This window comes from Rhipicephalus sanguineus, chromosome 8, assembly GCF_013339695.2.
Source record: "Rhipicephalus sanguineus isolate Rsan-2018 chromosome 8, BIME_Rsan_1.4, whole genome shotgun sequence".
NCBI lineage: Eukaryota > Metazoa > Arthropoda > Arachnida > Ixodida > Ixodidae > Rhipicephalus > Rhipicephalus sanguineus.
Window position 1 is genome coordinate 154,091,456 of NC_051183.1, and position 18,230 is coordinate 154,109,685.

Here is an 18,230-nt window from a genome sequence, read left to right on the forward strand (position 1 = left end):
TCACGCCGTTTTCATGATCGTGTAACGAATTCAACAGTGAACATAAATCTGGACAAAATGTGAGAAGTTAGTTTACTTATTATGAATTCAGGGTTCATCCCTGCTAGCTGCAAACGGCGGCTTGTTGCAAACACCACCTTCCCGTCTTCTCTTATCTCTCGTTTTTTTCTAGTTCCCACCTTTCAGCCCGCGGCACCTTTGCCATCGGTTCCGGTTGTTTCCGAACGCTGTCGCGTTGCGGTGGCGTGCGTTGCCCCGCAATGCCATGTGGTACTGATGTTGGTTGCCATGAAAAGCACGTGTATTCCTTTTATTCAGAGAGTTGGGTTGTCTGTGGTCATTAGCGGTACGGGGCATGGACTCAAACTTACCTCAGCGAAACATATGCGGAGACAAAAATGTGCAGAAAAGCGGCTGTTGGGCGACGACAAGATTTCATTTCAAACAAATATACGTGGCAGCCAACACACACATTGCGAGCGACTCACAGGGACAAAGTTAAGGTGGGTCGCTTTTGACAGCTATACGGTAAACAAAAAAAAAGTGGGGGAGTGGGGGGGGGGGGGGGGTAAACGCTTCTTTATACTTGTCTCTGTTTTCTTCTTATTTTTAATTATTGTTTTGTTATGCCTCCAGCTTGTGAGCCCAAATTTTGGCTTCCCTGTCTACTTCCAGTCTGTGCAGGCCATAAAACCTTTCGTTTTGGTCCTTTGATGTTAACCGCTGTACAGGCACTGGCGAATCTTCGTTGCACACCAACGTGATTGTCTTCTGGCAGTCTCCATCATCGGCCTCCAGTGATCGGCCTTATATATACATCAATTTGATGACATATTGCCCTGCTAAGAACTGTCAAGAAATTTGCAAGCCACTTCTAATGAATATATATTTCCACAGCCTTTTCAACAAAGTTACGAGGAATGCGTCACTATATTTGTAGAATTCGCTAGTATCAAGCATCCGAAGCTGAATTACTTCTCGGCACAGTATCATGTATCAGACATCATGAAAAAGATTCAACATATGTTTTTACGTGCACTTCCTGTGTATAAAGACCATGAACGTGTATTGTCAGATGTTTAAAATAAATACCTGTCAAGCATTTTCAGCTAAGAAAACTCAAAGGTGCTGAAGAAATGTCATGGAAATCAATATGTTAAAATAACAAACGACGCATTCATTACACGCACATAAATATAACAACCACTTTTTCACACATTCAGCGCCATATAATGTTGCTACGCGCATTGTGGAATATTCTTTCAGACGCAAAGCAAAAAGTTGGTCCTGAAAAAAAAAAATGCCGAGCTCGGCACGTACACGGAAATTTAAGTGGCTATTTAACCAGATTACGCGAACGGACTCAACTGAATGCATGATATGTCATGACTGCGATAGATGAGATAGAAAAAAACCGCTTAGAACAGCTGAGTGAGATCGCTGTTGTGACCACCACCAACTAATTTGCTGCGGCTGCTGCCCCAACGGAGCCGCCGGCACCCGTTTTCCTTCCCCGCCCCGTCGCGCCGCAGCGGCCGCAACTGCAACTAGGGCCAACACGCGCTCTCCCATAGAAAGCCGCCCGACGCGGCAGGCCGTACCGTGCGCTTTTTCATCCAGCGGCCGTGGCACTGTGTACCAAGGTGCGAATGTAGATCAACATTAGTAAGATATTCTTACCGTGAATTCTGCTCAGCTGACCTAAAATTTAAAAAATGTGCGCAGCTTGCACTGAGTCGCGCAAACCTGGGCTAGAGCAGAGCTGGTCGGCACTTGGCTGGTCTTGGCTTGACTAGACACACGTGCATTCACACGACGATGCACGAAGTGTTCACGGGGTCACATTGGTAATCGATTGGGTATCGCTCGGCAGTCACACCGCCAAATAGGTTAATTAGCTTAATCAGATTAATTGGAATAAATAGCGCAATATGTCTAATTTGCACATTTGGAACTTGCTCTAGCTTAACTTGCATCCCTAGTCAAGCTAGCATTAACTATATCTTAATTAGCTTAATTACGCTAATGAGCTTATTTAGTATAATCTACACACTCGAGGCTTCATCTCGACGAGCTATCACGACAAGTCAGTCTAGACCTAATGAGCTAATTAAAGTAATTAACACTAATTAGGCTCCTTCATATTTAATATATCGGTATCGCTCGGCATCTCTTGCCGAGCTCGGCATGACTACGCACACTAGAATCTCAACTCGGCCTGATTAGTGCTAATTAGCCTTCTGGCTGTATTATGCTTGGCTAATTAGTTTTCACCGTGCTCAACTAAACTTAATTACAATTGGCTATGATGAACATGGCTTAACTAGGCACAACTATGCTGAGTGCGCCGGCATAACGATGATTGTGTTTTGTCTACATCGCGAGTAGTACAAAGCGTGGGCATAACATTGCTGTAAAAAAATATTAATATTAATTACGCTGCAGAGCCCCTAAATGCCAATTAGCAAACATTCTAAATGTATTCAGCCTCTTCCTATATGCTTTCATTTGATGCATTACAATGTTATCGTCTTATTAATTTATTGACCATATACCCGCACTTGGAAACTGCCTACAACGATCACTAATAAACTATAATCGTCATCTCTGGCATATCTTTTATTTGATACCTTTAATTGCTAGGTTTCATAGATTTTCCCCCAAATTATCCCTGGTTACTAATTATCGATAACTATCACTAAAGATAATTGCATGTTACTATCTATCTTGGATGGTAATTTCATACACTGAATACCCTATATATATCATGTACATATCCTTCTATACTGAATGATGTCTATTATAACCTTAAAATTGGTGAATTCATTACAAGTGATTACTTATATGGTCAGGGTGCAAATGTCCATAATGTTGCTGAGTAAATCTCACTCAGTGTGAATTCTTGGGGGTCATTGTCAACACTGTTAATTTTCCATAGTAATTAAGCTAAAATACCCCTAATCACTAATTAGCAACCTAAGATTCTTATATCTTTGATCCTCTTCGTCTCCACTTCCATGTGTTACATTACAACGCAATCCTCCGATTAGTTGATTTTTATTTACCCCTTTTCTATTTACCTCAAAGTGTAAGTATTAATAATGACAGAGTACAATTACCATATCTCTTATACCTTTGATTACTAATTAGCTATAACAGTATCTACTGCTAGTTACTTGCATGCGACAGGCATCTAATATTAATGGCATGCATTGCAATGCTATATCTAAATATATATATAATATACATGTCCTTCTATACTAACCGCTTTCACCAATAAGTTTTAAGTAAATTGTTAAATTCATTAGTACCCTTGATTACTTACACCCAGTGGAGCCAAATTCGTATCCGTATCAATATATCTTGTCAATTCTTATTTACTTTGAATTACGAGGAGCTATTCTCATTTTTGACCATCCGCTCTAATTAACCTAAGACTTCTCATTGCTAATTATCAACTTAAGACCTCCACAGTATCCATGCCCTCCATATCTTTAGCAGCTTCAAGAAAAACAAGCTTATATAAAAACACTGACATTTCCACCTGTTTTGGGGCGACCGTAAACACTATGAAGCGTATGCACCCCTATAAGGTGGTTTCGCTGCAATGCACCTTATACAAAAGTTCTCGTCGAACCTCAGAAACTTCGCCGACATCCGCCAAACTTCACAGGTACGAATATTGAATCATCGAGATTGGGTCACTTCAGTGATTTAAGCAGGTGAGGGCGCATTGTTTTTATATAAATTTTTAAATTATCTCCTATGGAGTTTCACATAGCACATAAAAGTGGCTCTCGAACCCAGGAAGTTAATGGGAATAAAGCAAAACTTCTCGCACTGTGGCATAATGACTCCCAGATTATATGGACGAAGTGATTTAAGCGTATATTGAAGCGTTACACTACAATAAATGTTTAAAGGTCGGTTCCCATTGAGTGACGCTGCCACTTAGCAGCCAACACAACAGATGGCGCTAGTTGTCGATGTCCCGAATTCCTGGACATGAGTTCCTAAGATGGATTACCAACATGCCCAAGCTCACGTTCTTTCAAATTCAAGTTACGTTCCAAGAACTGTGGACTGGATACGTTTGGTGCATATTCAAGACTTAAGCGTTCTTGAATATTCGCAATGCCCATAGACTGTCGCGCCGCCAAGCGGAATTCAGGAGCGTCCTCTCGAGGAGGGTTAGTAGACGACAAAATGGCAGCTCTACGCAGTCGCTCGCTTGTTCGGCTGTGCTAACCTCAGTGTTAACGCGTTGGCAAGGAAGGAACACTACGACTTGGCATGTTCCCTGCATCAGTGAACAAACCGGGCCCTCCGTGACACGAGAAATCTGATTCGTTCTTGCGAGGCGCGAAGTTTTCGTGAAAATACGTGGTGACTCGCGCTTTCAATGCTAGCCCATAGCGTACGCATACTATCAGCTTCGCGAGGCTTTCTGTAGCCACGTAGGTTAGTTAAATGTTATCGTCTGACAGGCACGTAGGCAAGGGGGGGGGGGGGGCCCCCCCCCCGAAATTTTTCCAGCCCTCTATATTCCCAGGCAACTTTTTTTTTTGTTTTTGCCATGGAAAGATTGTCTTTCGAACAATTAGGCCTTGCCCCCCCCCTCCCCCCGAAAAAAAAATCCTGGCTACGTGCCTGTCGTCTGACATATTCAGTTGAAGCGCACCCTGTTTTACTTGTATATAGCATTGGTCAGTGTTTCTTGTAGTGCGTGAATCCCATAACACTGTACGCGGTAGGTCGCGCCGGCTCGCGATGTGCTCTTGTAAAACTGAGCGATCTCAAGTTGTCGATACATTAAAATATGCCTCTATCCTTTGTCAGCAAAGCGCTGTTACTAATCGTGCGAGCGACGTTTCAATCATTCGAGGACGCGCTGCTCCACGCCTTTCGTGGAGCGAACACTTTCCACGCCGTCCTTCGCCAGTGTGTTGGCTTCATAGCCAGCGCTGCGCCGCTTGTTTTTGTACGTTTGTTGATAGGTGGCAGCACACTGCTAGCGATTTGCTCGTTGACCGATCTGAGAGCGAAATGTTCTCCGCGCCCAGGCCCAGACGTATCTGTAATTGTAAACGTGGTGTCGCGGAGTGGTCGAAGTTGTTCGGCGGAGGAAATTCTTCAGATTGCTTTCAGCAGTGATGTTGAAAGAAACCATCTTGACGACGAGGATTTTTCACTGGACGTAGAAGACTGTGAAGGCACCGATCGAGAGCGACAGCGACGGTGAACGATCAGCTGCTAACTCACGAGGAGCGAGTTGCACTTCACGTCCCCTCGTGCGTTAATGTTCTTTCACACTCGTAAGTCACTTTGATTGTATTTAATGTATAATATCCTTGAGCGAGATCAAAATAAAAGCATAGTTCCTCTTGTGCATTGCATGTATCAATTATTGTGGATATTATGGAGCGCCGCATGCCGCCAACACGCTCGAGCTCGACCAGAGAAGCGAAATAGTTAGAGCGCTGGAACGTGCAGTCACAGCCACAATCCACGCCTCTCGGCTAACTTCTTCGACGTTGCGAAAAGAATACGTGTGCATTATTTTCGCTATTCGTGTTTCGATCGTGCTGATCGAGCCTGCAACATGCGAGTGAAGTGAATTGCACACGGCTAGAGTCTCAGCATGGCTGTGACACAAGCGCTACTGAATGGGAAGTTAAATGCTTGTGTTCCGTTGAAGACGTAACTCCGCGTTCCCGACTGCACAAGTAATGACGACGGCGTATTATGTTTGCGAACCATCACCACGTTAAGCAGCAGCGATGGTGCTACTCGCTGCCGGCCTACTACTGCGGCAAATTCGTAAGGCAGGCTCGGTACAACGTATCTATAAACGTTGGCTCGGTACGTACTACCTCGGAGTGCCGTTCTGCTCATACGTCAATTTTAGTTCATGCAGTTTTATGTAGCACGCACAGGATTTCGCAAAGCATCGTTATGCACGCTAACGGAGCTGAAATATAACCTTTCACGCCACAGCAAATAATTAGGTGGCGAGTACTTAGCACTTTCCATGGTTTGGGAAAGTAGTTTAGTCTCATATCCAATTCAGCACAGCTCATGACTTCATCCGGTGAAAGTGACACGGGCCGTACGTCCGCACGTAATATCTGTTCCTATGCTAACAAACGGATTGACCCTCCTCCTGGCGCCATCTTGAAAAGCACGGCGCGCCACCTATAGTTCGTGGGCATTGCGAATTTTGTAATGCATGAGATTGCATTTGTAGTGCGCGATCTGTTTGTTTTTTTCCAGTTGTTTTAAGCACCATCTAAGTTATATTGTGAGTTGTAATTGATACCAGCCGAGTGCGCATGTTTGTGTGATGCTTGTACTGTCTTAACTGAGAATATATTTTGTTTGTGTTATCAACTCTTGGCTCTGACTCGGTCTTTGGACCACAACCGCGGCGTTCGCTGGCGCACTAAAATGACTTGACTTACTCTAAATTACAGTGTACTAGAATGGGGCAGTGGGCTCACTGCCGTATCCCTGCGCCGCGCCGCCGCGGCCCTCTCCGCGTCGACAGCTTGAGCGCCCGCCAGGGGCGCTGCCGCCAGTTTCTCCTGAAAACTCTTGCGGGGTGTGGAGCGCGTCCCCTTGGTCGGTGGGGGTTAGGCTGGTTACGCTGTAGTTGCGGGGGTATCAACAAACGCGGGGTTGGTGGCGGGGAGAGGGCCACCACAATGACACAAAAAGAGATCACAAAAAAAAAAAATGAGGAGGGGAGGGAGTCGAGCATTTTATTCTTTTTTTTTTAAACTGATCCAAGTAGTTGAAGCTACTGTTTCCATTTGTGTGTGCCCTGCAGCGCATGTTCACTCCGTTCATTCGCTTGAAGGACCTTTGTCGGCACCCCGCGTGCCGCTTTACTGCACTTATATATGCTTGTTTTTCTGAAGGATCGGCATCTGTGTCTATCCGCAAATCGCAACTGTCTCAAAGACGGCCCGCCGCTGCATCTGGACGGGAGGGACGCGCTTTTTTACAGCCTCAGGCGGTCGTGCACATAGAGCATGCAGCGTACGTGCAGAGAAATTTCTGGGGCTGCGTTTGACAACAAAAAACAGTTGGACCCAACGAAGCTAGGAGTGGCCGCAGAGTCAAGTGTGAAAGCAATAAAAGCAAGAAAACGCGCGAGGGTGGTGACAACAAAACCATACTCGCGCTTTAGTAAAAAAAAAAAGGGGGGGGGGGGGTTAGGGGTACTTCTAAAAAAATAATAAAGAATGCTGGTACGTCGTTGCTTGTTTCGCTATCGAAGTCCTAAGCACAGAACCATACTGACGGATGAAACAGGCTGGATAGTGACGTACAGAAAAAGGAGATGTAGATGGGGGCTGAAGTAGCTCTCATTAGGAAGCGGGGGAGGTCCAAAGGGATTGGGCTCTCTTTGGGATGCCCCAGTTGCTGGTAGGTCGACGTTGTCATCGGCTGTCGACTGCAAACATCGCCGGCGTTTCTTGCTGTCCTTTATTTTTCATTTTCGTAGTCGACTAGCAGATGTTCATACACGTTTGTTGCATCTGTTTATTGTTCGACCACGAGTGACATTTTCGGCATTGATAATTCATATTGTGATATGGCAAACATTTGCGCATACATAGGCAGGGTTTTGTGTATATAAAAAAATCACAGCATATCCACGGGGTGAATGATGATGAGTGGCGGGGCGAAGCTACGGAGGGAATCATCTGTAAACCGTGAAACTCTTCCGTGAAATGCGCCCAGTACATAATATAAAGAGTGTGAAACATCGTGTATATATTAAACATCAAACTTTTATTGTACTGTTGGTTTACGTGGTCCCTTCATTATCACTTGTGATCGGTGAAATGCAAGGAAGAAGTCCACTCCCGAGCGAAAGAGCGCCAAGAGCGACCGCATTCCCCGCTCGCCCTGTGCGAATTAAAGGCAAGGCTAGAGGGAAGACAGGACGCGCGTTCCACGACGCCAGGTCGGTAGCATGCCCAACGAAAGCCAACGGAACGCGATCGTGCAAGTGCTCCGGCTTCGCATCGCCTCATGGTTCCATTTAGCGTCCCAAAACCAAACATATTGCTCAAGGTGTGCCTTGCGTTTTTCGTAGAAATAATTTCTTTATCATGTACACTAAGACGAAAAGTTGAAAGCTCACTAGAGTGTATCGCCCGCAAAGTATGTCTTTTAGTGTGATTTAACTCTCGTACGGCAGGGTCCTCGCGCCGTTGCCGGTCCACCTCGCCCGTTGACGATCGGGCGAGGTGGCTACATGCAACTACTACCCTACTACTACTACACTTTAAGAAAAACATCTGGCGTTCTTTCGTTCTGCTTTTACAAAACATCTGGCGTCTTTCGTTGGTTTATTTCATCAATCAACGGCGTTTTGAACAAAATTTTTATTGTTTAATCACGCACAGGAGAAATCTCACCAGGCACTACCTTGGAGGTAAACAATGGCTGCTAATGGCAATGAGAGACAGAAGAAGTCGGCTTTTAGCTAACACTTACACTTCTACTTCTACTAACGTTTCCTACTGGAACATGCCAATGGCTGCTAATGGGGAATGAGAGACAGAAGAATTCGGCTTTTAGTTAACGCGCACGCTGCGAATTTTTTATTGTTCAACAACGCACAGGAGAAATCTCCCACCGGCACCACCTTGGAGGTCAAAGCGTAAGACTTGTTACTCACTACTACGACCACTACGAGGGACGAACGGGTGCCGCCTTAAGGAGCTTCGCCCCTAAAATCAGTATGTCAGTGCGTGACACTGTCGAGTGTTTCTTCGTGTCCTTTTTTATCCGCGCTGGTGCAATTCCAAGGTGCAATAAAAACGTGTACGCACGTGATACATGTTACTTGTTATGTACTCATATTAACTATGTATAAATATTTTTTTTATTGGGTATACGAGTCCAACTGCAGTTTTGGTAACCTTGTACGATCTACGTCTGTAAATAAAAAAATTTTTAAGCGTACGGTGCGGATACATTTATTACGAAGCCGAGTGATTCCGTCCATTATTGATTCGCGAAAAAAAAAAGAACATTAAGTGGGTTAGTTACACAGACCAGCTAGATCATATATACGCGAAAAAATTTTTTAAATGAGGCGTTGTTTATATTCGGCATAGTGGGGCTCGAAAGGCGGGAGTGAAGTCGCTATGACAGCTACAGTGGCGAAAGTGCATTGAAAATCGTATCGATCAGCCGGACAAAAAAAAAAAAAAAACCGAACGCCCCCAATTACACACCCTGTTATTGCAGCGGCTGCGTGGAGGAGCATTCATTTATGCAATAGCCGCTTAAAACATCGCTCGCCCTCCGTAAATCAGTCACAACGACAGTAATTTATTTCACAACACACAGAAAACTTGCATCAAAAGAACTTCCGTGAGTTGCGCACCGTAAGAGTGACTTTTCTTGCGCGCAAAACAACAACGCGCGCTATCCGCGCCCTGCAACCCGCCGGAAAGTTTCAGGTGACGCTGTGAGCCGCGCCGCCTGTCGGCGGCGACATGAAGTGCGTCACGCTCCGCCGCTCAGTGAGCGCACTATAAACTTCTAGAACACTGTACTCTAAATTGTTCGCGCTTTCGTGGTGCGTTTCGAGGGGCCGATACGTCAGCCCTTGAAATCTGCCCGGCGATTGCCCACCATATTAACCGGACGAGTGACAACGAACCTTCCGGCGCTATCGCATGGTGCCCGCGTAAGCCCTCGAATAAACTTGACTATTCGTGTCCTGCGCGTCGTCTTAACAGAACGATTTCAAACAAACGCGAAGCTTCCCGAACATTGCCGCGCGTCCTGCACCGAGCGTCTAACAGTTTTTGTGGGTGAAACCCGAATACATCAAATTAAAGCAACAAACATGCCTGGCAATATAGACTGTGAATCATCTGCGGCGTACACCCGCATGCCATGGGCCGCAGTATGCGGGTATACGGGCCACACCTGCAGGGGCGTAGCCAGAAATTTTTTTCGGGGGAGGGGGTGCTCAACCATACTTTATGTATGTTCGTGCGTGCGTTTGTTTGTACGCGTGTACACATACACAAGCAAAACTGAAAATTTTCGGGGGGGAAGGGGGTTTAACCCCCCGAACCCCCCCCCCTGGCTACGCCCCTGCACACCTGACTCTGGGAAAGGGTTTCACTACGTACGCATGCCTGTCAACCCAGGGATCTCGAAAATCGGGAGCATTACGGGTACGCGCAGGAGAAGGGGCAACGTGAACGACAAACAAGTTTCTATTTTTTACTTCTCAGGGCCGCGGTGACGTCACTCACAGCTCTGCATAGACACCAGCGATCATACCGGTGCTCTTAATTAGGCGCGCAGGACAAAATGCGCTATGACCCGACATACATCCTCTCCGTACACTTAGCACACGTTACCGCATAACATTGTACGACGGCAAACCTAGTTTGCGTGTGCTGTAGCGTGATGTTAACGCGAGTTCGTCGTGAAGATAAAGATAACACGCCGAACGGTAAATAACCACGGCCACTCACGAACGCGGCGGCCTCCCTTCCTTTTACATCAGTGGGCAGGGAGGATGGTCTCACAGCAAGCTGTTCTGTTTCCACAAGGCCAGAAAATTTTTAGAACTGTTGTCCTTTGTTATTTTAATATCAGGTGGGGTTAGGTGCTTATTAGGAGATTTTAGGTCGCGCCCGTACAGTCGGGCGGACGGATCAGAAAACGGGAGTCTCCCGGGCAAATCGCGGAGTTGGCAGGTATGCATATGCAACAGACGTGTCACGTTATTCATGTCATGACCTGTCAGTCAGGTTCATCGTACACTCATAACCCCCTGTGTGTTTGGCATATACCTAATTAAGGAGGTGACCACGAGAGCACCTTGACATAGGCGGCTAGATACATAGAGATAGAATGATCAAAGAGCATTTGGTTTGCAGAGAAATGCTTCACATTAAAAAAGCGAGATTACAAAATACTCAAATAATTTATTATCAAATGTACACCTTTCACAAAGACAACCATCGCCTCCAACACTGTTCACTAATGCACAACAACGTAATCACGATCCCCAATCCACCGCAGGGCTATCCTGCCACACGTGCCCCACTGTCGAGCGGTTCAATTATACGACACTTCCTTTAGACACTTTTAATTCTTATGGCCTGGTTTAAAATGTCTATATTTGCATAGACACGTTGCTTAATTAGAGACATATCCTTTCAAAGAAATTATTCATGCATAATCATTAAATACATATGCCATGGTTACGTCCTCAGAGTAGTCTAACAACTCACACGAATAAGTCTTCAATACATAAACATGTTCTGTGTAATTCACTCCAGTCAGAGATTTGTGCAAAGCACAGCAGCACTTGTTCTCTGGCTCATTCTCTCGCTGACTTCTCAACCCTTTTCTAAAATTCCTGAAGCGTTGTGGCAGAACAGCGCAGAAGACGGGACGAAGAACACACGGGACACAGCGCTAGCTCACCTAAGAACCGTTGTGCCTTCCCGAAGCACTCTGTAAAAATAACTACATCATCCAGCAATACATTGGTAAAATTTCCTTGTAAATAAGGAAAGGCATGTCAATGGGCTGAGGAAATACATCTCTTACACTCATACTAAATGAACCACCTTTAAAACAACTTTACTACCAAAACAAATGCCCATCAATGCAATTCAAGATTATGTGTCAGCAGAGCAGTCTATAAAGACAGTCTTAAAAAAAGTACTCCATAAATGACCTGAAACAAACAGTTATTTACTCTTATATGTTTATCATGGGTCAGTTCAGTTCAAGTAATGCAAAATGCAGAATCAAGTTATTTTTCCAATGTATAAGCTATTCAGCGGTTACTGAATATTGTTTCACTTCAAAAGCCCCACTGAAAATTCTAGAAATAGATGGAGAAGAACAAGAAAAAAAAAAAGAACAGCCTAGGTTGGGGCTACAAGGAGTGGCTTTCACTAAGAGCCATTTCATTTAAACCATCCACAATAGGCGAGGAGTCAACATAAATAAATGCATCACTGCATTTAACTTCATTAAACTTGGGCACGAGAGCTGCCTTTGATTGACATGGCAAGCCTTAAAAGGGTCAACACGTTTACCCGACACAAGGCAGCTCTCTCGGAACATTTCACGAAACGTTGAAGAGATCAGAAATGAGCTGACATTTCACTCTAGCAATCCAGTTCCCTTATCTACATGGCACTACTTTCAGGTCGCAAACAAGTTACTAATATGCAAAAAGAGAAGACTTCCTTCCACACCAGAGTCAAAGCAGTAATGGACTGCTAACTAGCCTGAACCAACACCCAACTGGCATGAAGCTTTTCTTTTCTCGCAAGCAAAGGCTCTGAACCTTGAAAGTATGCATACTATTAAGCCACAGGGCTGCCCATATAAGTTATCAGACCTCACTTACCACATGACACCTGTAGTAAAAAAAAAAGGGCATTTCACCTTCTCCATCGTGGCTGCAACTGGTGCTCACTGTAACTCTCATAGCTGATGAATGAAGGAAAGAAGACGACATTTACGGGCTCGTTTATCTTCGTTAGATGCAATATTAATGAGAACTAACAGACAACCATGCCAGGGAAAGTATATGGGACATTATTTGTAGTAATTAGGATATAAATGTGAAGAAAGGAAAGTGGACAAAAAAATAACTTGCCGTCGGCAGGGACTGAACCTGCGACCTTCGAATAAGCGTCTGATGCTCTACCACTGAGCTACGGCGGCGGTCATCCTCCCGTCCACTTTTATAGGGTATTTAGGTGCATTTACTCCTAGGAGTGTTAATCAGCGCCGATCGCAGCCATGGCGGCAAGTGTGGAACACTCTTTTTCTTCCTGTTGGCGTCACGCAGCACATGATCTTCTTATGAGCTGCCAGCTGACCAATGACCCCTCCCCTCACATACTACCTGAAGGCATCAAGTCTGCCATAACGAGACCCTCGCTGTGAATGAAGGAAAGAAGATGACATTTCATCCACTTTACTTTCTTCACATGTACATCCTATTTACTACAAGTAACATCCCCCATACTTTTGGCATGATTGTCTGTTAGTTCTCATTAATATTGTCTCATAGCTGATGTTGCAAGCATAGAGAAATGTCAAAGAATGTGGATGTGTTGATACTCACCATGGCAGCTTAACTGATTGGTAAAGAACAGCATGTGCAATGTGGTGGAGGTCGATCTGGCTACCACCAGTTCCAAGTTACGTTAGTGTCCATGGTCACTCCCGCTTACCTACGTATCTTTATACATTTCATTAAAACAGAATTTTCCCTGTGTGTTTTATGCTTTTGATGCTTCTTTACTTGACATGTTCGTGACTAACAGACGTTGAGCTACTCGGACCTGCTTATTCCCACTGTAGCTGACATCATGAACCACTTGATGGCGCTGCTCATGAAAAATATTAACAGTAGTGTGCCTGTCTTTCAGTTGGAGTTGTTTGTGGAATTCATGACAACCACAAGGATTAGGGTAGACCAGTCCTTCATGGCAAATACAAGTTCTTGCATGAGAAACCGAAACTGGTTTGAAGCAGTGAGCATTGCAGTAAATAAATTTATAATGCTCCAACTTTTAACAATAATTTCCTACGTTTGGGAGGTTCAGATCGTGACAAAAATTAGACGTCAGCATTCCTTTGAGGTCTTTCTCGGCTTTCACACATAGTTGACCCCCAAATATGTAAATTTCTGCAACAGTGGCAGCGTGCATTAGGCCTTATTTATACATTATACTGATTTCACAAGAGTTGCTCCTCCTGTTCAGCTGGCAGTGTCTAGGACACAGTCACGCAATATTGACAATCTACAGCACTAAAGAGACCAGGTCAGAGGAAAGAAGATCACGGCACGAGTGTTGTGATAAGTGATCATCATTCACGTTCAGTGGTCTTCTTTCCTCTGTGCTCGTCTGTTTAGTGCTGCAGCTGGTGAACAACGCATCACCACCCACTCGCCCAAGTTTCTCTCCCAGTACAGTAACAATATGTAGATTTACCTTTTACGCAGAACTGCCTTAGTGACACAAGCTCAGATGGCCCAAACACTAATGCTTGGGGATAAGCTGCACACTTCATACTCGACAAAACAGTGATGATGGATGGGGAAAGTCCAAACTCAATTCTACGAAGCCTTCAACACCATATACCAGCCAAAGTTCAGGTATGGATTGCAGTGATATTGAACACTTCTGATACTTGCAGTGTTGTTGAGCTGTAGTACAGTGTGTGGCTAGAGAGATGTGACAGGAGCACTTTCTTCCAATACGTTGCTCGTAAGTCGGCACTTGTGTTGTCCCATGAGCTTTGCACTATTTTAATGTGTAAGTCAAGCCGACGTAAGCCCATCGGCCTTGCTCCAACAGCATCACATCTCTGTTCTTGCAAGGTTATGCCTTATTGACTTTATGCATCGATCACACACCAAAAATGTCAGCTTTGTCACGGATAAACTTAACGTTCGAGGTGCAACATATCACTAAAAGAGAAGGATGCAGGTCTACAAGGGTTAATTTCTTGCTTTCATTGATATATCCACATTCGCAATAATAAATAATTGTGCAACAGATAAAAGCAGCAAGGACAACACATCTTGATGTGGCAACAAAGCTCTGTAACTGCCACTACAGTGTTTCAGAAGCACACCACGAGACCACGGAGAATGATGGCTAGAGAGGTACAAAACAGACAGACCTATCAATGGCACTCGCGGTTTGGGCTCGCCTGCTCACTTTCAGGAAAATGCTGACAACAGACATGCGCAAAGACAAAAGTGCTTTGTGCACCTGTCTCGAAAACAACATAGATGCGATCCACAATTTGATGTAACAAATATTTTGAAATCCGAATACGACGGCACGCTAAATGCTGGAAGCGTGCCACATCACGTGAAAAAAAAAAGAAAAAACCGCCCTCACATACGAGACACGTTCGACTTTCTGAAATCGAAGCATACTTTCCCAAGCTCGTTTTAGGGCAAAAATTGTGCGCTTGATATGCCATTATTCAATATACATTGCCCGGAATGCGCACAATACCATCGCAGCTATAATGCGCCTTAAGCTGCTACTAGAACACAGCCTATCTTCTTTCTCAATTGCGTATGTATGCGTAGTTTCTAAACAATGTTTCCATGAAGCACTATCTCTCTGCTGTTCATGGATGTTGAGGTGCTTTCTGCTGGGAGGCCTCACTGTCGTGACTCGACGATGATGAACTGCGTCGCTCATTGGTGCTGCTGCTGGTGTGTTTCGAAGCTGCGGCTGCCACTGCCGCCCCAGGAGTCTCCAGGCATTGAGCCGGACACTCAAAGTGGACGCAATGGAAAACCTGCATGGCCAAGAACAAATCCGTCGACTGTTGAAGCTAGAAAGAGCGTATGCTTGGGCACGTTGGTAATTTATGTTTCACTTTTTTGAGCACACAAATGCACAAGGACTGTGTCCGCGTCAGTCTTCGTCCTTGTTCATTTGTGCGCTCAAAGAAGTGAAACACGTTGAAGCTAACATCGTCATCGTACTTTACACCCACTGCAAAAAACAGATTTCTCAGCAATTATGTAGCTTGTGAAGTTTAATTTGTAAGATCATTACTGAAGAAGAAGAAGAACAAAACTTTATTTGCGCAAGACTTCATTGCCTCTAAAACAACACAACGCTGCGTGGTCGGGCCCCTATTCCAAGGCACCGCTGGCCCTCGCCATCCTTTTGGCCTTCCAGACCAGCCTGAGCTGGGCACCGAGGGCAGGGCTGGACAGCAATGCCTCCCACCTCAATTTGGTGTTATCCACCTCTTGCTCTTCGGTATGAGCCGTGCACTCCCATGTGATGTGGTAGAGCGTCGGTGTGCTCCCACACCATGGGCATGTGTCTTTGTATGCTGTGGGGTAGTACACATGTAATCTATGAATGTTTGTACAGTGGAACCCCGCTGTTACGTTCCTCACTGCTGCGTTTTTCCGGCTGTTATGTCGTTTTCCGCCGGTCCCGGCATAGCTCCCATAGGATACAATGTATTGGGAACCCCGCTGTTACGTCGTAACTGTCGGACCGTTCCCGTATGATACGTCGCGAAGTGCGCTCGGAGCCGACCGAGTGACTACCAAAGAGAGCGGCCATGGTGCATTTTCACGCAGCTTGGCCTCGTTTGACCGTAATATTAGCCGCATGAGAGGCGCAAGCAACGGAATCTTTCAATTGATGCAAACAAAAGCATGGCCTTCGAGATTCAAATTACAAAGATGGCGTCTATGACGTAACTGCTCGCGAAAGCAAGGCCTTCGAGATTGGCATTTACTATTGACAAAAGCATAGCCTTTGAGATCTGTATTGCACAAACATGGCGTGTATGACGTAATTGCTTGCGAAAGCAAGGCCTTCGAGATTGGCATTCACTTCTGCCATCGCGTTGGCGTAGACTCATCATCATCGTTATTTGTCGGAGAACGGGAGGAGTTCGAGCTGGTTGGAGCTCACATGGTCGTGCGTGTGGTTCGCGGTCGCACTCTCCGCACCGGTCGTGATTGCGTGTGCTTAGTTCTTTCGTGCCTACACCTGTTGGTGTTAAAAAAATCACATACGTTGATTACATTTCTGTGGATGAGCCCGTCCTAAGCTCCGCGTTTCTATCAATCAACTAGATCGCGGCTGAGCGCGCCAATTTTCGTGCTGCTCGTGAGAATTGAAATAAAATTCTGTACCACTAAATATTTTGCCGTTTTTCCTGTTTTTCGGCTCTTACGTTTCCCATCTCTTACGTTTATTTCCTACGGTCCCTTCAAAAACGTATCAGCGGGGTTCTACTGTATATGTGTCCGTTTGGAGCCTACGTAACGCCGCGGAATCCATGGCTGAAAGGTTCTTGTGTGGTGCTGGGTAGAGTCTCCTCAAATCCCAGTAATATTGCAGAACCGCTTTGTAACTAGGATCGATGGGTGTCGGGTAGGCTTGTGCGAATAGTAAATTTTAGGTTCGAATAGTATATATCACATATTATAAAGAAAAATGAGCATATTTGTCATGACCCAACCAACCTGCACAACGTTTTTTTTTAATTGTAACAAGGCATGTGCAAATTTCATTCTTTTTGTTTCAAAGGAAGTGGAAGCAACTTTGAATAGTAGCAGGATTTGGCTTTCGGTGGAATGCAAATAATAACCTTTAAAATCTGTTGCGTTTTAAAATTTACTATACTTGGAGCATATAAGCCGGTACAACAAGTTTTTAAACTTAAAAAATGATGAATCGATGTGAGGGTAATATGTTAGTTTAACCTTGAAGTGAGGCTTCGCAGCAGTGCGGATTTTTCCTGGAAAGTTGTATTCACGGTATAGCACCCTTCCACTGCAGTGAAACTACCTTTACAGGAGATTACAAACAGACAATGCGGATTTTTCCTGGAAAGGTGTATTCACGGTATAGAACCCCTCCACTGCAGTGAAACCACCTTTACAGGGGGGTTATAAGCGGACTAATATACACCTATTCGTTCATTTCGAATGCTTCGAAATTTTCAATAATTGAAAATCCGAATCGAAGCGAATTCGAATACTGCATTATTCGTTCGAATATTCGAAGTGCTCGAATATTCGCACAAGCCTAGTGTCAGGTCCTCCGCAATGTTGCTATCGGCCGCTCGGTAATTAGTGAAACCTCAAGCCGCCTTATCTGCATAGAGGTTTCCAGTAACACCCTCGTGTCCCGGGGCCCAAGTTATTGTTTGGGTATAGCTACTGTCCAGTTCTCTGCTGCTTTCAATAAGTATCCGGCGTGGCTCGGCGCCGACTTTTCCTTTCTGATAATTCCTGCATGCGGCCTGAGAGTCTGTGATAATTGTTAGTGGAGCGTTGCGCTCCATACCTTCTCTTATAGCTAAGGCAATGGCGATCTCTTCTGCTCCTATAATGGTTGCTCGAGAAACCGAAGCACAGGCCGTGATTTTACCTCTTCTGTTTACAACAACCGCCACCATATTAATTGAATTCCGAGATTGTATAGGGCAACAACCGTGAGATCATCATGAGCCAAGGCATAAGGGGGACTCTGGATAATTTTAACCAGCTAGAGTTTTTTAAATAAGCACATAAATCTGAGCACATGGATCTTTCTGCATTTCACCCTCATCAAAATGCAGCCATAGCGGCCAGCAATTTAACCTGCGTTTTTGAGCCTAGCAGTGCAACCTTAGCTCCTAAGCTACCACGGCAGGTG

General features: G+C 45.0%; 1 protein-coding gene across 1 annotated transcript in view; it reads right to left on the minus strand.

Annotated features, from left to right (window-relative positions):
- Nucleotides 1–10,956: 10,956 nt before the first annotated feature.
- LOC119402410 (BTB/POZ domain-containing protein 9) overlaps nucleotides 10,957–18,230 on the minus strand; it is a 133,128-nt gene continuing 125,854 nt past the window's right edge. The window contains exon 12 of the mRNA XM_037669549.2: nucleotides 10,957–15,351. Within this exon, the coding sequence (XP_037525477.1) occupies nucleotides 15,178–15,351 (174 nt within the window). The 3' untranslated portion in view covers nucleotides 10,957–15,177. The remainder of the gene's footprint in view (nucleotides 15,352–18,230) is intronic.